This window comes from Takifugu rubripes, chromosome 8, assembly GCF_901000725.2.
Source record: "Takifugu rubripes chromosome 8, fTakRub1.2, whole genome shotgun sequence".
Classification (NCBI taxonomy): Eukaryota; Metazoa; Chordata; class Actinopteri; order Tetraodontiformes; family Tetraodontidae; genus Takifugu; species Takifugu rubripes.
Window position 1 is genome coordinate 8,033,209 of NC_042292.1, and position 22,788 is coordinate 8,055,996.

General features: G+C 46.2%; 4 protein-coding genes across 8 annotated transcripts; 2 read left to right on the forward strand and 2 right to left on the reverse strand.

The window, feature by feature from the left end:
• The first annotated feature begins 1,809 nt into the window (after window positions 1–1,809).
• Window positions 1,810–10,355, forward strand: col8a1b (collagen, type VIII, alpha 1b). 3 transcript variants are annotated; one of them, XM_011606366.2, is made up of 5 exons: window positions 1,812–1,975; window positions 2,433–2,496; window positions 6,639–6,770; window positions 7,311–7,581; window positions 7,682–10,355. In XM_011606366.2, exons 4-5 carry the CDS (start codon window positions 7,314–7,316, stop codon window positions 9,637–9,639), a joined length of 2,226 nt encoding a protein of 741 aa, XP_011604668.1. In that variant the 5' UTR covers window positions 1,812–1,975; window positions 2,433–2,496; window positions 6,639–6,770; window positions 7,311–7,313; the 3' UTR covers window positions 9,640–10,355. The 3 variants fall into 3 exon arrangements, with proteins under 3 accessions (XP_029695749.1, XP_011604668.1, XP_011604667.1); XM_029839889.1 differs by lacking the exon at window positions 2,433–2,496 and having other exon boundaries at window positions 1,810–1,975; window positions 7,270–7,581; XM_011606365.2 differs by lacking the exon at window positions 2,433–2,496.
• A 240-nt stretch (window positions 10,356–10,595) lies between these two features.
• On the forward strand, window positions 10,596–12,582 carry jagn1b (jagunal homolog 1b). Its single transcript, XM_003966585.3, has 4 exons — window positions 10,596–10,730; window positions 11,289–11,386; window positions 11,569–11,641; window positions 11,713–12,582. Exons 1-4 carry the CDS (start codon window positions 10,626–10,628, stop codon window positions 12,100–12,102), a joined length of 666 nt encoding a protein of 221 aa, XP_003966634.2. The 5' UTR covers window positions 10,596–10,625; the 3' UTR covers window positions 12,103–12,582.
• Window positions 12,441–15,464, reverse strand: nfkbiz (nuclear factor of kappa light polypeptide gene enhancer in B-cells inhibitor, zeta). The gene is made up of 10 exons (XM_003966652.3): window positions 15,197–15,464; window positions 14,901–15,001; window positions 14,595–14,818; window positions 13,904–14,009; window positions 13,689–13,835; window positions 13,561–13,624; window positions 13,318–13,487; window positions 13,143–13,253; window positions 12,900–13,067; window positions 12,441–12,825 (listed from the first exon to the last, which is right to left on the reverse strand). The coding sequence occupies exons 1-10, from the start codon at window positions 15,267–15,269 to the stop codon at window positions 12,787–12,789; spliced, it is 1,203 nt and encodes a 400-aa protein (XP_003966701.2). The 5' UTR covers window positions 15,270–15,464; the 3' UTR covers window positions 12,441–12,786.
• A 141-nt stretch (window positions 15,465–15,605) lies between these two features.
• On the reverse strand, window positions 15,606–21,730 carry LOC101062018 (glycerol kinase). Of its 3 annotated transcripts, XM_011606363.2 has the most exons (21): window positions 21,522–21,727; window positions 20,798–20,871; window positions 20,595–20,701; window positions 20,447–20,524; window positions 20,298–20,377; window positions 20,073–20,210; window positions 19,887–19,996; window positions 19,467–19,533; window positions 19,254–19,271; window positions 18,595–18,630; window positions 18,452–18,519; window positions 18,330–18,372; window positions 18,165–18,245; window positions 18,012–18,090; window positions 17,849–17,945; window positions 17,687–17,771; window positions 17,491–17,611; window positions 17,059–17,202; window positions 16,908–16,994; window positions 16,637–16,723; window positions 15,606–16,539 (listed from the first exon to the last, which is right to left on the reverse strand). In XM_011606363.2, exons 1-21 carry the CDS (start codon window positions 21,612–21,614, stop codon window positions 16,529–16,531), a joined length of 1,704 nt encoding a protein of 567 aa, XP_011604665.1. In that variant the 5' UTR covers window positions 21,615–21,727; the 3' UTR covers window positions 15,606–16,528. The 3 variants fall into 3 exon arrangements, with proteins under 3 accessions (XP_011604665.1, XP_011604666.1, XP_029695750.1); XM_011606364.2 differs by lacking the exon at window positions 19,254–19,271; XM_029839890.1 differs by lacking the exons at window positions 15,606–16,539; window positions 16,637–16,723; window positions 16,908–16,994 and having other exon boundaries at window positions 17,094–17,230; window positions 21,522–21,730.
• Window positions 21,731–22,788: the final 1,058 nt, after the last annotated feature.

The window sequence follows — 22,788 nt, forward strand, 5'->3', positions numbered from 1 at the left end:
CAGCAGAATAAAAGCATGTTCCCACAGACAAATCCACAGTCAGAAGGTCCAGATGTGGTGAACAGATCTAATCTCAGTCTTAAATCTGTGGCGATCGAGAGCCCGAGCCAGAGAATGCCATTAAACCCACACTCAAAGTCTTTCATTGGGATTTTCGCTCTTTTTTTTCATTGCTTTTCTTCTCTGACATTGCCTGTGGGGAAAAAAGCATCTTCTGTGATAACCACATTGATTTTAGGTGCATTAGCACACAACTGGCCTCTATTGTCAGGAGGAAACAAATCAGTTATTTGTTCATCTGTGAGTGGATAAACTTCATTTTAACTTAAAAACTTGCAAAGTAAATATGTTTGTGTTTGGGCTGCAGCCCATCTCAGATCTCTGCAGCAGTTGAACATGACCTGGAGGTCTGAGGGCCTGGATGAGGTCAGAGTTTCCACACAGCCGACTGTTGTTCTTCCCTGTTTATACCGAGAACTTCTGCTCTGGCTTTCATTAAAAAAAATGGATGCAGGAAGAGCAACAAAAGCAAAGATGTTTAACACATAAAAGACCACAGTTACCAGCTCGCAGTCGCCTGATAGCTAAACGAAGCTAAACAGAACGCTGCTTCACCATCACTGACATTTAAAATGAAGTTTGTGTGCCAGGAGCTAGCATAAATGTTCTCTACAGCATCTCTTCTGAATATCATAATGTGAGCGGGTATTGATTTGTAGATGGATTAAATGTCTCCAGCTCCTGCGTTTCCTCTGTTTTTGTCATGAGACTAAAGCCAAGTGAGCAGAGAATCAGAAATATGAGGCTAAAGTGACTGAGGTGAGCATGCTAATGACTGCGGCGCCGCTTCAAAGAGTTTTGAGAGTCAGACACGATGACCTGCCGTCGTTTTAAGATGGCGAGCTCAGTGTGGTCCTGTCATCATCTCAGTGTGCTGAAGGAGCTCATGTTGCAAATGCAGCTCATCACAGGAGAAATCACACGTGCACAGGAAATCGAATCAGTTCTGTTTCCTCTTTCAATCAGGTTCACTGGAGGTGATGTTTACTGGTGTCTGACACACACACACACACACACACACACACACAGATACATGTACAGATCATTATAATAAAGTTATCTCTTATTTGCTTTGACCTTGTACCTTGGACGACAGGAGGAGCATTAGGAAGTGACAATGACTGGAGATAGAGCTGCATGACCCAGGAGCTGTTCTTCTTTTATCTGTCTGATATGGAAGAACATGAAACCAATGAGGCAAAGACAACAGCTTTAAGTTTTACCTGCAGCAAGGAGGACGGAGAGATGTGCTCAGTTCCAGATCTCCGGCACGTCCTGACGCACAACTTCCGCCTTCCTTCTTTTATTAATAATAGGAGGTCCCCAGCTACACAGAATTCAAATGTGTCTAAGGGAGGAGGAAACACATGATAGCAGGTCCCATACAAAGCAAAGACTGTAAATCATAATGGTGAGATTATATGTAGGTCTTCACTGATTTGATTATCTTAGCTCGCACAGCACGTTCTTCCATATCAGACAGATTAAAAGGACACCTCCTGGGTCATGCAGCTCTATCTCCAGTCAATGTCACTTCCTAATGCTCCTCACAGCAGCTGCATTCCTGTCGTCCTTGACCAGAGGGGTACGAGTTCACACATCAAGCATCAAGAACATGAAGCATTAGCAAATGAGCAACAATATAACAAGAATAAAGAAGATGACAGGGTCAAAGCAAATAGGAGATAACTTTATTCTAATGGTTCAGTCCAGTTGAGAACAACCTCCTGATCGGTCCCTCTGATTGGATGCTCTCTTCTCTGCTCTCATACATGAGCAGCTCCTGGAGCTCCTCTCCCTCTTTCTCCCCCTCTTTTCCTCCCTCCACCTCTCGTCCAGCTCCGCCCGTCTGCCGATAAAAGCCAAACCCTCACCAGAGCCGCCGTTCAGAGACCGTCCAGAACCATCAGCAGAGGTGAGTGGTGCACCAGCGACGCCGACACCGGTTCACTAACGCTTGCTCTAACCCTGCTTTTCCCGCACGCTGGCGGAGGGCAGCACAGGAATCTGGACCATTTCCTCTGAAAAGAAACCTGATGATTGTGTTCTGCTGGAACTGTGCATGTGTGTGTGTGTGTGTGTGTGTGTGTGGCTGTGAGCGTCCCGAGGATGAGCAGAGGGTGGAAAAAGGAAGAAGGAAAAGTTTTCCTGAGACGTGGTCATCGGCAGGTTTGGTTTTCCTGGATTCGGACCCCCGTGTTTCAGGAAAACGGATCCAGTGTGAGAGGTTTCGAGCGATTGTGCAACAATAACTCCGGAGTTTCAGGCAGAAGCTTTCTGGCAGCACGACAGCTCTGAAATGAGTCAGAGACGGAAAGTTTGGGCTTCAGGAGGAATTTCAGGGGGCTTTCTTTCCTTTTTAACTCTTAAAGGCTGATCTGAGCTCTGCCAGAGGCCAGAAGATCATTCACCTGCTGGAGCACGGAGGGGTCAAAGGTCAGTTCAGTTTCTGATGATGCGTCTGTGTCTTCTGTCGTTTATTGTTGTTAGAGTCACTCAGAGCCTGAATCAGGATCTGGTCTGGGATCAGGGAAAGTTGAACAATTTTGTTCTCTTCAGTTAAATCTGGATTTTGGCTCCAGGTTAGTTTTGCTTCCCAATAAGAAGGACTTTTTAAAAAAAATAAATCTGAATGTTGATTTTTTTTATTTTTTTTTAACAAATAAAAGTTTGGTTTTCTTTCCAGGCAGCAAAAAAAATAATCATCAAACGTTTTACTGAATTGATTTAATTTGATTTGGCAACTTTTCACTTTTCCTCCAGGACAAGTTAAAATATTTCATTAAAGAGTTCTGTCCAAGCTAGTTTTTTTATTTCTTCTAATAAGCCCAGATAACATCTGGCTGTGCTCTCAGAAATTTTATATAACTAATGTCATAAATTCACATTTAACACTAAAAAAATTAAACTGGTGAAATCTCCGGCTGTAATAAATACGTGAAAGTCGGAGAGAAAGATTTTATCGGCTGGACTAATAGGAAGTGTTTTTTCTTTAGTGTTGACCAAATATTTTATCGACTAAATAAAGAAAAAGATACAGAAATGATGAGAAGCTTAAACTTGGCTGGTTTCTGTGTTTTAGGTTTTGTGATCCGTGATTTTGCCTCAGCTGTTTCTTCAATGGTGCCTTTTAGGAAACACTGTTCAGAGACTTCAGACACTTCACTTTACTCTCCTAAAAGTGAATTTCTGGATTTAAAATAGTTTAAAACCCTTTCATCTGCTTGTATGTGTAGTTTATTCGTTTATTACATTAAGGATGTTGCTAGGCTAGCTGCTATCAAGCTAAGCCATTTCTTGTCTGGAGTTTATGAACATTCCAATAAAATAATAGACTTTCTTTTTTGAGACTTGTGTGGAGGAAACTGACAAAAACGAGTAAATTCATGATGAGCTCCTGTGACACTTGTTAACTATCGAACTGATCAGTAAAATCAATGCTGGCAACAATGATTCGTTAATGCTCAGAGAGATAAACGACCCCGGACACTCAAATGGGCAGCGTATCCAAGATACAATCATCTGATGTTATCAGGAGTCCTTTTTAAACTGGACTTGGATGAAGGAGGTAAAGCTCCTGAGGTGACTGAGAGAAGCAGACTGGGACCCTCGGGGGGAGTCGTGGAAGAACCTCATGCAGAGGGTGGCAGGAAAAAGCCTGTTTGTTTTTCTCGCAGCGTATTTTTCAGGCAGTGCACTGACCCACCTTGAAAGACCTCCTTGTTCACGTGACTTTATTATTCTAGTAAAAAACAAAGCTGCTGCTACATAAATGCTTTCTGACAGTTTCTGGATGCAGCTGAGAAGATGAAACTCAGCAATAATAGAACTCGTGCACTGGGGAAGCGGCTCAACATTCCGTGTTTGCATTTTTTCCTCCTGTTCTCCTCCAGCTTTAACCGATAATCCGCCCACCTGGAATCTTCTGTTCGCTCAGTCTTTCGCAATGTTTTCAAACTCCTTCTTGTTAAAAACTTGGGGGGGGGGGGGATTCGGGAGGGGTCTCAGGCACTCACGGTGGGTATGAACCGTTGTCACGGCAACCAAGAAGAGAGAGATTCAGAACGATAAACCGATGATCCCCCTTGTCCCAGTGATCATGAGATCAGTCCTGGAAGCAGAGCTGATAAATGCTGTCTGGAAGGGAAGAAGTTCTGCTGCTCATGTATCGCTTCATGTTTTCAGACCTGTTTTTCGGGAAACTAAGACATTTTCCCTATTTTTGTTTTTTTTAACTTCTTAACTAAATCCATGTGAGCCTTTGGAGGGGAAGCCGATGGCTTTAAACTGGAACCTCCAGATAAAAGTGGATTTGAAATGTGAGGAAATCTCACAGCAAGAATGCTGCAAAACAGTATTGTATTGTTGTTTGGCAGAGTGACGTGGAAATGGTCTGGAGGTCCCTGAAGCTCAGTCCTTCAGATCTACCGAATCGAATCCCCCGGATCCTGAGTGGCAAAGCAACGTTAAAAACGCCAGACGGGCGTCAGGGACGGTTCCAAATGTCTATTTATGCAGCTGCAAACAGCAAAATTCCCCTCTGGAGTCTGTGGTCTGAACACAGCGTAAACTATCAGATCTGATTATTGGCCAAACACACTTATTGCCTGTAAAAACAATCAGCTGCAGCAGCAGGTCGGCACGAGCGCCAGTGCAAATATCGGAGGCTGCAAACCGTTTCCTTCCTGCCGCATCAGTCGGGTTTCAAACTAGTTCTGTGGAACCATCCAGAGGTTCTGAAGACCCTGGCAATGCCACCGACAGGCCTGGAGTAAAACCAGCCATCTGGTCTCCCAGGAGACAAAGGTGTGCCCAACAGTCGATTACTGTATTTTCTGGACTATAAGTCGCATTTTTTTTCATAGTTTGTCAGGGGGTGCGACTTGTACTCCGGAGCGACTTAAATAAATACATTATTACAGAATTTCACATGCTCGTTATTTTCACACTGACAACCACAAGAGGGTGCTCTAGGCGTGTGTACTGAGGAACGACGCAGAAGAAGAAGCGGTGCTTCGTCTATGGAGTTAGACTTGATTGTTTGGTAAACTTGCTCAGATGTTCTTCATGCTATAGTTATCTGAATAAGTGTTAATATGTTACGTTAAAAAAGCAGACACGTACTCAGTTCGTTGTGGGTCATGTAGCTGAATTTGTTACGTTAGCATACCGTAACCCTATTGCTAATCCATGCTAATTGCCTTTCAAGATGAAATGTATGTTCTTGGTCTCGGATTTTATCAAATAAATTTTCCCCCAAAATGCGACTTATATATCTATTTTTCTTCTTTATTATGCATTTTTTGGTTAGTGCGACTTAAACTCCGGAGCAACATATAGTCCAGAAAATACGGTATTTGCAGGTGTATCAACGTGCATTAATCTGAACACCTCCTGCACCTGTCAGGGGTCACTGTGGACACATGTTGAAGCTGAAAGCCCATTCTTTTGTTGTGACACTCATCCAGAAGTAGCATCCAGCTGTTCCTGATTGCTCTGTAACACGTTTCCATATCTGTGCTTCTCCAGTGCTGTCTCTTGCGCTGACTGATGTTAGTCATCTAAATTGTCTAATTCAGATCATCTAAATAAATTGTTGTTTATGAAGCACAAAACTTCAATCCGGGATTTGACAGGAAGCTGAAACCTGATCATTCTTGGCATAGGCTTACGGCTACAGCTAGCACTCTAGCTCCATGAAGTAAATATGTGCAGAGCTGGCTTTGAAATAAAAGAAACTCTCATGTTCTTAAAGTGACTTTTAAATGAAATCAAAGAGCAAGAAATCAGAATGAAATTATTCAGAAAATGACTTCACTCCTAACTTCAGAAAAGTTTGCCAAACATCCAATGTTTGGAGGCATTTGTCCTGCTCTCAGTGTGCGGTTTCTGCATGTTAGCCTTCCCATTACACTGTCTGTGAGCTAGAAGATGACGGATGATGCGTAATCAATCCTCCTTTGAGAAAATGATGTTTTTACATGAAAGAATGTGCTGTTTTTCCACTTGGACAGGCTTTTATCCTCCATGATTCATCCGTCGTTTATCTGTTATAACAATCAGGCACTTGATTAGTGCTTCAATAACAGCAGTTAGCGTGTTTAGCACTACAGAGGAATAAATGTGAGAGGGGATGATAAATGATACGAATAGAGTGCAGATGCTAATTCAACATTCTGTGTGAACAATTCCAGCATTATTATCCTACTATTAACAAAACAGAGTCTAAATTTAAATTTTTTCAGAAAACTGCAAAAGAAGAATTGAACCATGCTTTCAAATATGTAAATTTTTAATTTTGCACTTTAGAATAATTCAGAAGTGCCCAAAAGTCATTGTTGGAAAGGATGCTAAATTTGTAATATCACAAAATCACCTTGTTAGCGTCCTCCTTAATTTCCCACTATCTCCTTGGTTTTGCGGTATGTTATTCAAAGATCACATTTGTTGTGCAGAGGTGCGTCACGGCTTTAAGATATTGAGGTTCAAATATGTTTGGCAGGTGAAAATGACAGCTGCCTGTTACAAACACCAGACTGCTGTGAAAGGTCAGAAAAATGACATCCACTTCATTGCAGGCGGATCGGCAGCAGCCACCTGACTGTGTCTGAACGCCACCGTGTCCCAGTCAAAGGGACCGACGACGCGAAGGAGAGGAGCAACCACACCAAGGAAGTACAGGAGAAACCAGACAGGCAACTAAACCGAAAGTAAGACAGTTTCGCTCACTGTTTGGCCTTTGCCTACTGCGATCAGTGAAATAGATGTGCAAATGAATGCACAATTTTCAGCGTTGCAAACGAAGAACTTTTCAACTTTCTTGTCTCAAAACAAAACAAGTGGCTACATATTTCAGGTATAATTAGCCTGCCGCCAGTCAGAATTGACATTTAGCATCTAAAATTGATCTACAAGAGTTATCCAAGGTAGTTTTCTAAACTACCTTGGATAACTAAGACCTGGATGATTGAGAATCTACACAGACATCTAAAAGAGTTATGTGAATTTGAACAATGTCAAATTGGCATCATTGTTGTGGCTTGTATGATTTAATATATTTGTGGGAAATGTGTTTTTTCTGTTGATTATATTTTTCCTTTATGGCTTTCCTATCAGGGCTCCAAATTGTACCAATCAGTAGCATTTACACTTGTGACAATTCATATGCTGCACCAACAAGTTTAAACTTTTGCATGTTCTATTCCCTAGACAGACCAGAGGAACTTTCCAACTTTACCTTCTCTCTGCAGAACATGGTGGCTGTAACCCTTGGTTCCTTCATCGCAGTGTTCCACCTGTGTTTGGTTCAGCTTGGTCACGGTGGGGCATATTTTGGGCGCAACCAGCCCCCTCAGCCCCTACCGCAGTACAACGATGGTTTTCCCCAACAACCGTTCAAAGGGAACGAGATGCCACGCGTGATGCATGGCAAAAATGTCCCTCTGTTGCCTCAATATGGTAAAGAACATCCCCAACTACCTTTGCAAATGGGCAAAGAGGGGATGTCAGTTCATGGAAAAGGTAGTTGTGGTTTGTGGCGTGATTAAATAGGCAATTTATCATTAATGACCAGGACTGATTAACCAGTAAGCTTCTACCAAATGTTCCTTACTGCTTACAGGACAGACTTTTCCCAGAGGGGCTAAGGGTCCACCTCCTCTTGGTCCTGTTGGAGAAGTTCTTATTGAGGGTCCACAAGGATTCCAGGGACCTCCAGGACCACCAGGGCATCCAGGACCCCCTGGACCACAGGGACCACCCGGGCTACCGGGCCAAATGATGACAGGATCACCAGGAAAGCCTGGGCTACCAGGTCCTCAAGGGTACCCAGGAATTGGAAAACCCGGCATGCCGGGATATCCAGGAAAACCTGGTGGACCTGGTTTACCAGGACCAAAAGGTGAACTTGGCCCTAGTGGCGGTGAAGGACCAGCTGGTCTTATGGGGCCTCCTGGGGCTCCAGGCCCCCCTGGACTCCCAGGGATTTCAAAATCAGGAACTATTGGGCTTCCTGGGCAGCCTGGCCTCAGAGGAGAGCCTGGTCAAAAGGGTTCACCTGGATCCCATGGTGTTCCAGGGCCTAAAGGGGACAAAGGCCTTGGTTTAACTGGTTTGCCAGGTTTAGAGGGCCTCAGAGGCCCAACTGGTCCACCAGGAAATGTGGGCCTTCCTGGGGTTGGTAAACCTGGCCGAAATGGACTTCCGGGACAACCAGGAATACCTGGAAAACCTGGTTCATCTGGAGAACCAGGGTTAGCTGGACCCCCTGGGGAAAGGGGCCAACCAGGAGCCGGAGGCTTGCCAGGACTTGGAAAACCAGGAAAAGATGGTTTAAGAGGACAACCAGGGTTGTCTGGCGGGAAAGGTGAACCAGGCCCTCATGGTTTACCTGGGAGTCCAGGAATTCCAGGATATGGTAAACCAGGTTTCCCAGGTTCTAAAGGTCACAAAGGGCATCCTGGTCTCCCTGGACTTCCAGGAACAAAGGGAGATAAAGGTCATGCAGGTCTTACCGGTGTCATTGGCCTCACTGGACAAAGTGGTATGCCTGGACTACCAGGTACAATAGGGCCGCCTGGTGGTCTTGGTTTCCCAGGGCCAAAGGGAGAAGATGGTGATATTGGATCAAAAGGATATCCAGGACAGAAGGGTGAGTTAGGTCCTACAGGTCTTCCAGGAAAACCAGGCTTATCAGGAGTGGATGGGCAACCAGGACCAAGGGGTTTTCAGGGGCCGATTGGCCCCAAAGGTGAACATGGTGCTCGGGGTCTACCAGGTGCCCCTGGTGGTGGAGGATCAACTGGTCTACGAGGAGAGGTGGGGAAACCAGGAGAGAGAGGTGACCAAGGGCCACAAGGTATACCAGGACTTCCAGGACCTGGGGGACCAATTGGGCCTCCTGGGATGCCTGGGCAAAAAGGCGAAACTGGCTTTCCTGGTAGACCTGGCTACCCTGGAGAGGGAAAACCAGGACTCCCTGGCCATGTGGGCCCTCAAGGTAGCCAGGGGCAAACCGGTCCCACCGGACTTCCAGGGCCACCGGGACTTCCAGGACCACCAGGGCCTCCAGGTTTTCCTGCTACATCTCCCGATCGCAGACAAATTCTTCCAGCGTCTGGCCCAAACGGCGGCCAGAAGCAAGTCTACATGAAGAATGGAGGGAACATTGGTGAAAATGGCCCAGAGACGCCTGCATTCACAGCTAAACTCACAACGCCATTCCCACCTGCTGGCTCACCAATAATCTTTGACAAACTACTTTACAACGGCAACCAGGACTACAATCCCCAAACTGGTGTTTTCACCTGCAGCATACCGGGAATCTATTACTTTGCGTACCATGTCCACTGCAAAGGAGGTAACGTGTGGGTGGCTCTGATGAAGAACAATGAGGCGGTCATGTACACATACGATGAATACAAAAAGGGTTTGCTGGACCAGGCGTCAGGCAGCGCCATCCTGCCCTTAAGGCGCAGTGACACCGTTCACATCCAGCTGCCATCTGACCAGGCTTCGGGACTTTACGCCGGTCAATACATGCACTCCACATTTTCTGGATACTTACTGTATGTAATGTAGGCATCACTTTGACAGTAATGATGGTACATTTTTACCATTTTATGGTAAAGCTGCTGCAGTGTCAGAGGTGATCTTCATGGTTTCTTTTTTTTACATTATTCAGCAGAATTTACATCAATGAGTGGAGTCCGATTTTATCGGTTCCGACTAAAATCAGTCATCGTGTCACAACTCTTCAACATTAACAGTGACCATGATTAAGAATGACATTACCAACATGTAATCAATATTCACTTTTCTTTGCTTTACAGTTACATACAGAAACAGAAATTATTTCATTTGTTCACATATATCAGTCAAGAACTGCAGTTCATGTAATTGGGGGCCATCACCAGTAATTTATTAAGTTACAATTATTAAATAATCCTTTTTCATATATCTTTTTGAGAAGATACAAAACCAAGTAAAATTCACATGAGTGGGAAAGGGTTTAAAATCTACATCATCAAATGTGTCATTTTGTAATTTTGTTGTTGGTTTGACTACTGATGAATTGGGGTTGTGTGACTGTGTGTTGACAGTAATCGACATAATTTGGTTTTATAAATATTCAAATATATTCAAAGATACAGCCCAACTTCCTACCACTCTTTTTTTTGTTTTAGCTTCGACACTGGTGTATAACACTACATGGAAAACTGCTATGTGTGGAATTTTTTTTAATATTATTGGTAATTTGATGGCTGATCATTGTTTAATAAAAATATAAAAACATTTTTGATTGTGTTCATTGATAAATGGCATCTTTATCAGTATTAAGTAGTTTTAAGTTCACACATAACACAATCGAGTAAACCACTGAAAACATTCACAATATTAATATTACCAATAATGAAAAAAATAGTCGTATAGTCTCATTCATATTTAGGCGGGAAAGGCGGATTAATACATTAGTGTGACTGTAGTCGGTAAACGGTGGATTTGTAAGCAGCTATAAATACAGTATATCGCGGAAGGATCAATGATCTGACCAATCACAGTTTGAGATGCCGTACTTCCGGTCCGTCCCTACTGTTTCCTGTATTCAGTCCGAGCTGATTTCTTGCTGCTTTCTTGCGTCTTATCGTCAGCAAATAAGGCCAACGAAAACAGTAAGTGATTTCTTGACTGTTTCGTGTAGTTTCTCCTCCGTCTCCTGTCAGTTGTTACTTCCTCTTGTCTTGGGCTGCGTTAGCCTGGCTGCATCTGACCTACAGATGCTAACGAGTACAGCTAACTGAGCTGCGTTTTGGCGTGTTCAAACCATGTGAACTTACACCTTCTGACGCGAACGCTGACTGTTTGAACCAAGCCTGCTTGTCTATGCTTTTCATTTGATTCGTCGTGTCGAAACTCGTTTACTCGCAATGCTAACGCCAGAAAGTGAAAGTTTGAATGAAATTGATCGTGCGGCTGCAGCAAACCTTTTATCCACTTTCTCATCCTCCACAACCTGATGTTAAAAAATTATACACACATCTTTGATGAATGAGCCAAAATCAAAACACTAAATCATCTGATATTTAAGTTTGAATAGATTTACCTAGATTTATATAGATCTTTATTTCCACTTTCATTTCCAATCTAAATTCTACTGAATCTCAGCCTCCTTATGGACCAGCTCACTTTATTCTCCAGTTTTGAAGTTTAAATCTTTTTCATATTTTCAGGTCCCCACGATGGCCTCTCGAGCTGGACCCAGAGCGAGTGGCACAGACGGCAGTGACTTCCAGCACCGGGAGAGGGTGGCGTCACACTACCAGATGAGGTACGTTTCTTTTTCATCAATCCATCTTATTAAGAAATGCCTTCACTAAAATGTCAGTTGTGGATTAACGATCTCATCGTGGTGCTGTGTGCACTGCTGTTTTTAGCATTTCTGAGAATGATGGTGAAATGTTCCACTGGAATGTGTTTTAAACGTCAGTCGCCTTTAACTTTGGTTTGCAGCGTTGCCTTGAAATCGGAAATCCGCAAACTCAACATTGTCCACGTTCTGATCTGGGTCCTGATCGCAGCTCAGGTAAAGTCCAGACCAGTCCAGGTCCAAACGGGTGACGCCGAGCCCGTCCTGACCGTGTCGTCTTCTCTCAGGTGATTGTGAGTCAGTCCGGCCTGGTTTCCCACAAACTCATCGCCTCTCCCTACCAGTGGGAGTACCCCTACCTCCTCAGCATTGTCCCAACGGTCTTCTCCTTCCTGGCGCTGCCTCGCAACCACATCAGCTACCTGGTGATCTCCATGATCAGCGCCGGGCTCTTCTGCGTGTCACCGCTCATCTACGGCAGCATGGAGATGTTCCCCATGGCACAGCAGTTGTACCGGCACGGCAAAGCTTACCGCTTCATCTTCGGCTTCTCGGCCGTGTCTGTCATGTACCTGGTGATCGTCATCACCGTGCAGGTGCACGCCTGGCAGATCTACTACAGCAAGAAACTACTGGACCAGTGGTTCACTGGGACGCAGGAGAAGAAGAAGAAATGAGTGCAGACCAGGTGGAGTGACCCAGTACAGACTGAGACGTCTCTGTGGAGGAATCGGGGTCTTTTTCTATTTATAATTGACTGATCAATGAATCATCTCATCCTGGACTGTTTATGACATCATCTCTTTAGCGTCGACGGTAAAGCGTGAGTTCTCTTCTTCCTGGTTATTTTAGGTACCGACGCCATAAAAGCAGCCCGAAACCGAACGACAACCAACATCAGTTGGAAATAATTAGAAATAAATCTGAAAACTAACATGAATCTCTATTGAAACTAAATGAAATCCATTTCTTATGTACAGGTGTGACTATTGGACAGAGGAATTCCTGATTCTCGTTGGCTTTTCCAGTTTGGATCATGTTTATTTCATTCTTACAACTGATCAGGAGGGAAAAATAGATTCAACTTTACATCAAATGCTGTAAATTACAATCTAGGTCTTGTATAAACTTTTCAGAAAAATAAATGAGCCACTAAGTTACATTATTGTTGCAATCTACCGTCAACTGCAAGAAACCCACAATGATTGAAAATAAACAAATTCTACTCAAGAAAGGGACGGAGGAGTTCTAACATACGTTACTCGGTAACGAACAACTGTTTCACTGAAACAACCGGGATCTGCCTGGATGGAGCAAATCTTTAAAAGTGTCGGGCCGTCTGACTGACAGCGAGTTCAGCTTCAATTCTGCAAATGTTTCCCTTTGAGGAGTTGCCGCACCTGGAAAACAAAGGCTTCTGTTACGGTCGGATTACGACTCTCAGTCCGTTTCAGGCCGTCCTGAATCTCGGCACCTTTTCACCGGAGGGCCCTTCGGCCACCAGCTGCCACGGCAGCTCGTTCTCCAGGTTCCTGATGCCGGGGTCGGCTCCTCGGCTCATCAGCAGCTTCACCGCCGCCGCCTGACTTCTGGAGTGTTGCAGAGCGCTGACCACGTGCAGCGCCGTGTTCCCATTGAAGGCCTGGAACAGAAGATCCAGGATCAGCGCGGGTCCGCGTGCGACATACAGACCTCGTGGGGGTGACGCTCAACCCACCGTGGCGTTAATCACTGTGACTGAAGATGGGGGGTCGAGGAAAACCTTCAACAGCTCCACGTTCGCCGCCTCAGCAGCCATGTGAAGGCACGTGCGTCCACTTTTTAAATCCTACAGAAATGTCCTCCAGGTTCAGTCACGGTGGAGCAAATGGGACACTGCGTGTAGTACTCACCTTTGACCCTATGGAGGCGCCCATGAGCAGCAGGCTCTTGACAATATTGGCGTACGTTTGACGCCTCTGCTCCAGCTCTGTTTTTCTGTCCGTGCACGGATATTTCGGATCCCACAGCTCTTTGAGGACAGCGTTGTGAGACATGGTGGCTGTGTGGAGTGCCGTTAAGCCTTCAGGGAAGAAGAACAGGTCATTTCCAGATGTTTGAATGATACAAATTAAAGGTATATCAATAGAAATTACCATCGTAATTGTGCATTCCGGTGTCCACCTGCTGCCGGGTCCACTGGACCGTCTTCCAGATGGCCTGAATGAGGAATGTGTCAGCTGTGAGATCCTGATGGCCTGAAGAAAAGCCGAGTGTTTCTCACCTGAAGGCTGGAGAGGTGACCTTTCTGGGCACAGACGTGCAGAGGGGAGCGACCCCAATGGTCCCAAGTGTTGACGTTGGCTCCGTGAGTCAGAAGGTCCTGGACGATCAGGTGGTTGTTGGTGGCGACGGCGACGTGAAGGGCCGTCTGCATCCACACGGTCCAGGTTACGCTCACTTCATAAAGGTCAAGATAGGAAGGTGAAGCGCGCTCACCTGTCCTTTGTGCTCTTTCAAGTTGAGCGTGCCGTGCTCAGCCATCTTCACCGCCAGAACGTACACAAGGGCACGTTTGCCCTGAGCCACCGCGATGTGAAGAACCCTGCAAGTGGAGGCCGGCAAAGGATTCCTTAAGCTTGGTGTTCTCACAAGATTAGTAAGCCAGTCATGGTAGTTTGTTCCATAACCACCTGTATTTACCCCTCTGGAACCTCCCCTTCTCACCTCAGGCAGGGCAGGATTAGAACCATTGACTGCACCACTGGTGACTTACGGTCGCATTCTCGTCCCACCAAGCCATCGGTAACTACAAACTGTGTTTCCTCTTCACACTTTTAGCTTTCATTTTCAGATCAAGGCCTTAAACGGGTTTTTCACCTCTTCAGATTTGAACCAAGAAAGCCTGTTTCCACCATGTGCCACCAGTCCATAAAGCTGCTTTGGTCTCATGGGGAATTTGGACACAAAAGCACCCAAAAGGGAGGTTTGAACCCACAACCTTCAGACTACCAGTGCAGAACCTACCACAGGAAGCTACTGGACCTGGCAGACAACACTCCAGTTTGGTTTCTTTTAAACTGCTAAAAACATATAATCAGCTGAACTTGGTGATTCCAGTATTTTCCCTGCACATCCCCCCTCCTGGATCAGCGTGGGTCGGATCATATGCCCTCCTGATGATACCTACGTGTCACCGTCGGCGTCCTGCATGCTGAGCTGCTCAGCCGACATTCCCGCCACTTTCTGCTCCTCCCGCTGAATCTGCCACTGAAACAAAGTCACCTGTACCGGAGGCCTCTTTCCTCCGCCGACCGGTGTCAGAGGTCCCGGCAGGTGTGTGGGGCCAGAGAAACCAGACTGGAACGCCAAGTTGTTGTTGATCATTCTGTCCTCCTGAAAGCAGTTGTGTTTCTAGAATAACAGGAAGCCGCCAGCGAGTTCACTTTGTTAGTTTTAGCTTCTCGACACTCCTGTGTTGACATGTGCAACCGACCTGGTGAACAAGACGCTTTATTGTCAACAGTTCCCTCACGGTGTTCTTCCTGGGAACAGGCAGAAGGTACCTGTGAAGCCCGGGTCCAGCCGGAACATGTCCTAAGGGGCGGGGAACATGTGGAAGTTCAGGAATTCAGGAACAAACACAATACAAAAGTAGCATCGTATGAAATCTCTAACAGGTGTGACATCTCTTTAAGAGCCACAGACGTATGTGGAGATAATGAAACTAAAAAAGTTGACTCGGGTTTTTCGATTAAAGGGGCGAAAATCCTTTGGACAGATCACACCCACCTCTGTCGTTGATGAAGCTGGCCCCCAGTGACCCCATCCGGTTTCCTCCCGTCTCACAGCTCGGATCCAACATCCTTAGTTTGCACTCATTTATCCACAGCTGTCGTCGGTTTGTGGCAGGTGCCGAGGGGCAACAAGAGAAGACAAAACCGACAGAACCTGCCACAAGCAATGAGGAAGTGCGCCAGAGCGGCCACGCCTGCTGCCACTTCCTGCTCCAAACACTCGCCCAGGCCACTCGGCTGATATGCAAATGAGGTCAGTGTGCAGAAGAGAGACACCTGTGTTGAACAGACTACTTCCTGGTTCACATAGCAACTGTTCCTGGACTCGGGCCGAGTACAAGCTGTCAGACTAAGGTCATAAGTTCACAAACAGCAACAACGGCACCAGACAAACAACAGGACCATTGAGTGTTCACGGTTTATTTTTACAATAATGCTCTGAGGTGAAGGTTGGTCAGTCATGGTGCTGATGGGATGGACACTGGTAAAACATGAGCATGCAGCATGACGTGACGGGCAGAACATCACAGGAACCGAAGGCTTCACAGTTTAAAGGTCGACCGGAGCCATTTTCGACACACTGATCCGACTGCAGCCGCTCCAGCACAGCGTGATGTTCCAGCACACCTGGTCCAGGTCCAGCACGTCAAACCAAACGGCCGCCTGTGTCAGAACTACAGCAGTAAGTTGCTGCTTCTTGGGTCTTTGAACTTTGGTTTCTGCTTAATGGAAAACTCAAGTTTCTTTACGTGTTCTTGAACGCATCACACAACACGGGTACCAACATCTGAGCAATTGCTCCTCCTGTGCACCAAAAACCCAGCGTGCCAGCAGCATAACGTGCTGTGAATGTCGGCGGAGGCTTGTGGCGACCGGCGGGCGGCAGTGACAGTGACGAGACGGGCGACAGGCGCAGCTTTAAAGTTAAGACCATTTCCACACCTAATGTCCCAAAAATAAGTTAAAAAAATAAATGTAAAAGCACTGAGATTAACTGTGTCTTCCTCAACCCCCAAAGGTTTTTCAGTTAATTTACAGGTCAAAATGTGAGTGTGTCAATATAAAGTTAAATTAATGAAGAAGGGATAAAAACCATAATTTTCTCATGGCATCGGCAGTAACGAGCTTCCACATCACATCAATGAAACATCACATGAAAGGTTTACACTGGGCTTAAATTAAGAAAAATAATAATGTTCTTTTAATTTAATATCCTGGTGTTCCAGAAAATTTCAGCTGGAACGTCCTGAAATTCCTCCCGGATCAAGTGCAGTCAGAGCGCAGCCCGGGTCCAGGTGCTCCACGTTCCTGCCTCAGGAGTCCGACCTCAGTGGTGACCTGACGCACGCCAGACAAAGACAATTGTTCACTCGCCTCGTGTTCGCGGGACTCGTGAGCAGGAAGAGATGTTCCATAAGGAAGTGAAAACACCAACCTGCCAGATATTTTGCACCGACCAGCATCAACATGCTGCCCAGGATGTAGAACCCCAGCGGCATGCTGCTGAAGATGCTGCTCTCCCCTACAGACCAAGAAAACAAATAACAAATAAAGAAAAGAGAAAAAGTTGTTGCCGCTGCACAAACCTGGTTGATCTTTATTCAGACAGAAACTATTCTGGATTTAAATGAAACCACTGCCGAGTGGGCTGGGTTTTCTCCAACTGCTCAGCATGGTGTGGCGAAGGGCAACCTCGGACCACATACCGTTTCCATTACAGGCTGGTTCTGTCGTTTCCCAGTTCATGGATTTCTGCACCGCCTTCTTCCAGCGAGTGTAGCGGAATTCACTCTCTGCAAACACACGGAGGCTCTGTTAAACTGCTGTTCGGAGCGCCGCAGTGGTGGCGCCGCGTACCTTCGGTGTTGATCTGCGGCTCGGACTTCTCCGATGTGACTTCGCTCAGGTCCTCAGGGTTCAGGCTCCACACACTCACCCCCTCTGCTGCTCCCGCCGCCATGGCTGCACCCAGAGCCGTGGTCTCGGGCATCGACGGCTTCACTGTAGGATATAGCGTCTCATGTTTACCCTCCAGAATTAAAGACATGAAGCAGACTTTAAAAAGACATTAAAATATCGATAAATTGATGTGTATTAAAATCATTATGGCAGGAAGTTTAATTTTTAAAGGTTCAGTGACTTGTTCTCTGAAATTAGGTGTATGTTCCACCACAGACCAGCAGAGGGCAGAATAGTCTCTTGTGTCCTCTTTGGTCTGTCCTGAGTTTTTTCACGATTCATTTTAAACTACTTTAACAGAGGTGGCGAAATTAAAAAAAAGAATCTCACCGACAGGAATGCAGAGGATGTCGGCCTGCAGCTGCATCAACAACCTGTTGGAAGTCATTCCTCCATCTACCTGCAGCTGAGTCAGCGGGATGCCGCTGTCCCGATTCATGGCGTCCAGGATCTGCAGCCACACCAAGTTCACAATCAGCCCACAACCACATTCAGCAGCCACGGCGTGACGCTCAGGCTTGTTTACCTCACGTGTCTGAAAACAGACGGCCTCCAGCGCCGCAAACGCCACGTGGCTCTTATTGGTGAACTGAGTTAAGCCACAAATAATCCTGTAAAGCAGACAAAGAGCGAGGTCAAGGGTCGGGGGGGGGTACCGACAGACGTACAGGCCAGGAACTGGTCCTACCCTCTGGCACTGGGCTCCCAGTATGGAGCATAAAGCCCAGAGAAAGCAGGAACAAAATAACAGCCGTAGGACGTCCCGACGGACGCCGCCAACTTCTCTGCAATGAAAATAAATAAATAAATCATGGTAAAATATAAAAATAAAAATCTTCCTGTCAACGTACCGAGCTCCTCGGAGGATCCGATGATCCCCAGATTGTCCTGTAGCCAACGGACCACGGCCCCGGCGATGGCCACAGAACCCTGAGGAGCAGCGAGAAGAGACCTGCAGTAAAGCCAAAGACGGAGCACCGGCACATCTGTGGAGATTTAAATACCTCCAGGGCATAGACAGCTGGTTTGTCCCGACCCAGTTTGTACGCCACCGTGGTCAGAAGGCCGTGATCGGACATCACAGGCTGCAGAAGAAGAAAAGGAGAGCGTCGGTACAACGCCGCTCCACATTTTACCAGCGCTTTCAACACAATCCTCCTCCGGTTTACCTTCGTTCCAGTGTTTCTGAGGAGGAAACAGCCAGTTCCATATCTGGAGAATGAACAGAAACGTGTATGAAAAGACGTATTTGACAACCTGACGATGTTTGACAACCCTGAAAGCGGCTCACGTGTTTTTCGCCTGTCCGTCCTGAAAGCACATCTGTCCGACCAGAGCCGCTGACTGATCGCCAAGGCACTGTTGTCATAGAAACCGCTCGGTGACTTCAGATGAACACACAGACTCAATGCTGAGACGGTGAAAACAGCTTACCCCTGATATCGGGATGCCCGACAGAGCGCCAGATTTCTAACAAAACAGGAGAGAGAGTTGAAATCTGTCCTGACACAAACACTGCTGAGTGGGCGAAAGGCTCAAAACTAAAACACACAAAAGGGAATTCCTCCTTATTTGACCACTTTCGATCAAATAACTCCAACACATAGCTGTTATCTCCACCATGACACGGTGTAGCCATATCAGTCAGGGGGAAGCGCGGTGGACCAAACGTCTTCACTCAGATGGCGCTCTAGCTCAAATAGAAAAGACGGTCAGATAAAAGGCGCCAGCGAGTGAAGCGAGGTCTGGGAGGTCTGTCAGCACATGCCACCACAGAAACCAGGAAGAGAGCAGAAACAGTGAGTACATTTCCAACAGTACCACGTTTGGGCCCTCAAGCCGCTGCCACTTTAGCCGTTTGCTAATTAAAAGTGGGTGGAGTTTAAGGCCTGATATTGCACGCAGCCACCAGTGGGCGACCACTAGAGGGCTTAAAATAGGGTCACTTTTCATGCCTAATGAGTACTTAAACTTCCAAACTGAGCAACTAAAATATTAGCCTCCATCTTGGAAATGTACCACCAATGGTGTGTTTTAATTCAGCCAGAGAGCACAAATGGCTGCCTTGGACGGCGGGTGGAGTTCTTACTTACCCGGCTAGAACATATTTTCTACCAGTGAGAGAAGAGATGGCACACACAAAAGAAACTACTAAAACAACCATCATGCACTTCTGAAAACACGTTGACTGAGAGGACTGAGGGACAGAAAACAGGCTCGAGTCACAAACGACGCAACGGAGAAATCTTTCAGATGCTTAATGTGAACACGATAGATTAGAGACAAAAAGGCTAAAGCTAGCTTACCATGAGCCCGTATATTTCCGAAGAGCTCCTCACTCTCGGCAAGATCTCCATGGGAATACCAAAATATCTGAAGGAGGGTGGGAATAGATGAATAGTTGGGCCAATGGTGCTATTGTTAGCTTTATATCAAGCTCAAAGAACACTTCCTTTAACTTTGCTGGTGTTTGGATTCGGAAAGGTCCTGAAAATTCAGACTGTTCTCACTATCAGACTGCAGTGAAGCTGGAGATAGCTAATTAGCATGCTAATCCTCAATGTAGCTGCCAAGAAACGCAAAAGTTGAACAACTTGATTTTGTGAAGAGATAACTTGAAGGGCAATTTGAGATTTCCACGAATAGATTTGAGAAATAAGAACATAAATCAACAGAAAGTGGTATTTTGAAGGATGATGGACAACAAACAAAAAAACGTGTGGTACCGGCAAAGTTCTGGGTCCCAGTCCAAAGTGTGGATGTTGAAGAGCATGGTTCTGCTGGCGTTGGTGACATCTGTGCAGTGGACTCCACCGGACTTCCCCCCCGTCAAACACTGTCGGTTCATAAAGAACAAAGTTTTCACAGAACCGTCGACCGTCGAAGGATCAACCTCCCGGTCGAGGCTTTACCCAAATGAGCCACGAGTCCACGGTTCCAAACATGGCGCGATGAGATTCCACGGCTTCACGGACCTCCTCCACGTTGTCCATGAGCCAGCGAAGCTTCACCGCGCTAAAGTACGTGCTAATCGGCAGCCCCGTTCTGTGCTGCGAGAGGACAAACATGGAAGCTTCAAATGCTAATATCCAAAAAGGAGCATTCACACATGGGGAGACGGCCGTTGGACCTCTGACCTTCAGGTGGTTTTTGTTCCGTCCTGGAGTTTTGTTGATGAGACGTTCCACCGTTGATTGCGTTCGCAGGTCCAACCAAACTGAACGGAAGTGTCATAGTTAGCAAACAGCGACAGACAAGCAGGACGTCCGCCGCTTCAAGAGCGTACCGATGGCGTTGTAGAGGGGCTCGCCGGTCTCTTTGTCCCAAACGAGGGTGGTCTCCCTTTGGTTCGTCACTCCGATCGCTGAGCAAATTCAAGCAAGCGGAAACTTTAGTTTATACTATAGTTTCTCAGCGGTCGACAAATGCGTCACCTTTAATGTTTGTGATGTCGATGTTGAGCTGGGTGAGTTTTTCACACGTGCGCTCCATGCACTCGTACACCGACTGCAGGATCTCTTTCGGGTCCTCCTCCACCCACCTGGGGGGGTCAACACACAATCAGATCTGGTGATTCAGGACCCGGGGGGAGGGGGGGGCAGCCTCTGAGAGGGTTCATGGGGGATCTTGGACTCACCCTTCCTTTGGGAAGCTCTGCTTGATCTCCACCTGGTGATGGCTGAGGAGCTCAGCCGTTTTAGAGTTGAACACCTTCAGCAAAGGGAAAATAAGGGACCATTTAAAGGAGAACCAGTTGAGTTGCTGAGTGGGATCAGGGTCACTCCTAATCAGAACAATTAACGCAGCTTAAAATACCCCTGCTCCTCCTGGTGCATTCAGGAGGCGGTCGGTGCTAAAGAGCCTCATTTATTGGAGTTATTTGGTGAAACAAAAACAGATGAAACAGAACACCACTTATATCTTTTAGACCACGACATTATCACGTCAACCTCCCACATACGCACGTTGAAGTTACCTGAAGACTGGTTCTCTTAAGACATTATCTGCGTTCATTTTAGCCCCTTTTTCATCAATTCCATTATTCATCTGAACCGCCTTTGGCTTTGGTTCGCCTTAGTTTAATCTCATTTCAATGTGAAGCCGTCAAACCACTTTTTTGCGTGTTATTTTGGTGAAACACTCGAGCAGAGGACAAATCTGTCACCTTCTGATGCAGCTCGGAGCGGGGTGCCACTTTACACCCCATAATAACCTGTTTAATCATACCGAAATAAAGCGTAAGGACCATTGCACGTGTATGTCCCGAGACACGCCGTTAATGGAATAAATACGCGATTATTTCAAGGGCAGAGAGACTTCCGACGCAGTTGTGAGGCAGCTTCTCCCGGAGCAGCTCTTACCAGGAACCGAGTGGAGCTCGTCCCCTGGTCGATGGCAGCAACCAGCGGCCCCAACATTATCCGGTGTGAAGACGCGGCCATGGTGCCGTTCATGGACAGCCCACGCAGCTCCAGGGCACAAGTGGACAAACCGAGCGCACCACCCTCACCGGCAAAGCGGATTGTCACCGACCGCCCTCAACCAGGAAGTGGAGCTGAAGTGCCTCGCTACTGCGCATGCGCCGACCAATTCGCGATAGATTTCTCTGCTTTTCGGCAGACGCCGACCCGACGGTCGGCTTTGCGCATGCGTGAGGAACAGGTTACTTTGTGGGAGATGGTCTGGTTAAATCTGCAAACATTACAAAAGATACGAGACAATGCCGCAGAAATTGTGAGGGCGTGCTTCACCCTCTGGCCCGTCCCTGCCCCCCATGTCTGCTTCTTGCCCCCCCCATGAACATTTTAGATGACCTGATCATTTGGAATACCTTACAATTATGTGATCTCAAAGAGACATTTCTATGATAGGTCGAATTTTATTCACGAAAATTGAAGAATATTCATTTTTTCCAGCCTGTTCTATAAAAGAGAATCAAAACTATAAGCAAATTTTTGATGAAAAGGAATTTAAAGCCATTGACATAAATTGCATTGATAGAACCATCAAAATTTACTGCCTAAGATCAATTTTATGAGATGGAACCCATCCAAACCAGGTTTTTATGAGATTATTATAGGCATCAACTTTCTTCTTAGATGTAACTTTGATCTCTTCCCATCCATGTATTAACAGGTTTTACTTCACACTTTATAATTTCTGTATATACTGTACAATGTACTGTACATAGCAATGTACATAACATAAGAGTCTTTTATCTTTATCTTTTCTTTTAGTACTTTTCTGTATTGTACACCACGGGCTACCGCTGTAACGTGCAATTTCCCTGATGTGGGATCAATAAAGTCTTTTATCCTTATCCTATCCTAGATTAGGTTTCGGGTTCAGTTCAGACACTGACGTGGTTTAAATCGTGATACATGGACGGGCGATCGGAGGTGACAACATCTACAGCATTAGCACTGGGGCTTGGTTTTCCATGTAGCAATGAATGTGTGCATTTTGTTGGAAGGTAGAGCACAATATAGAATCTTTAACAATGATGCCTTTGTGAAGGCCAAACTCACCTCACTGGGAATCCTGACCGCCGCACCATATGGGACCGCTGTCCTCAGTCCATGCATACTGATTGGTCTTATGTTTATGTTAGGACAAAGTGTGATTAAA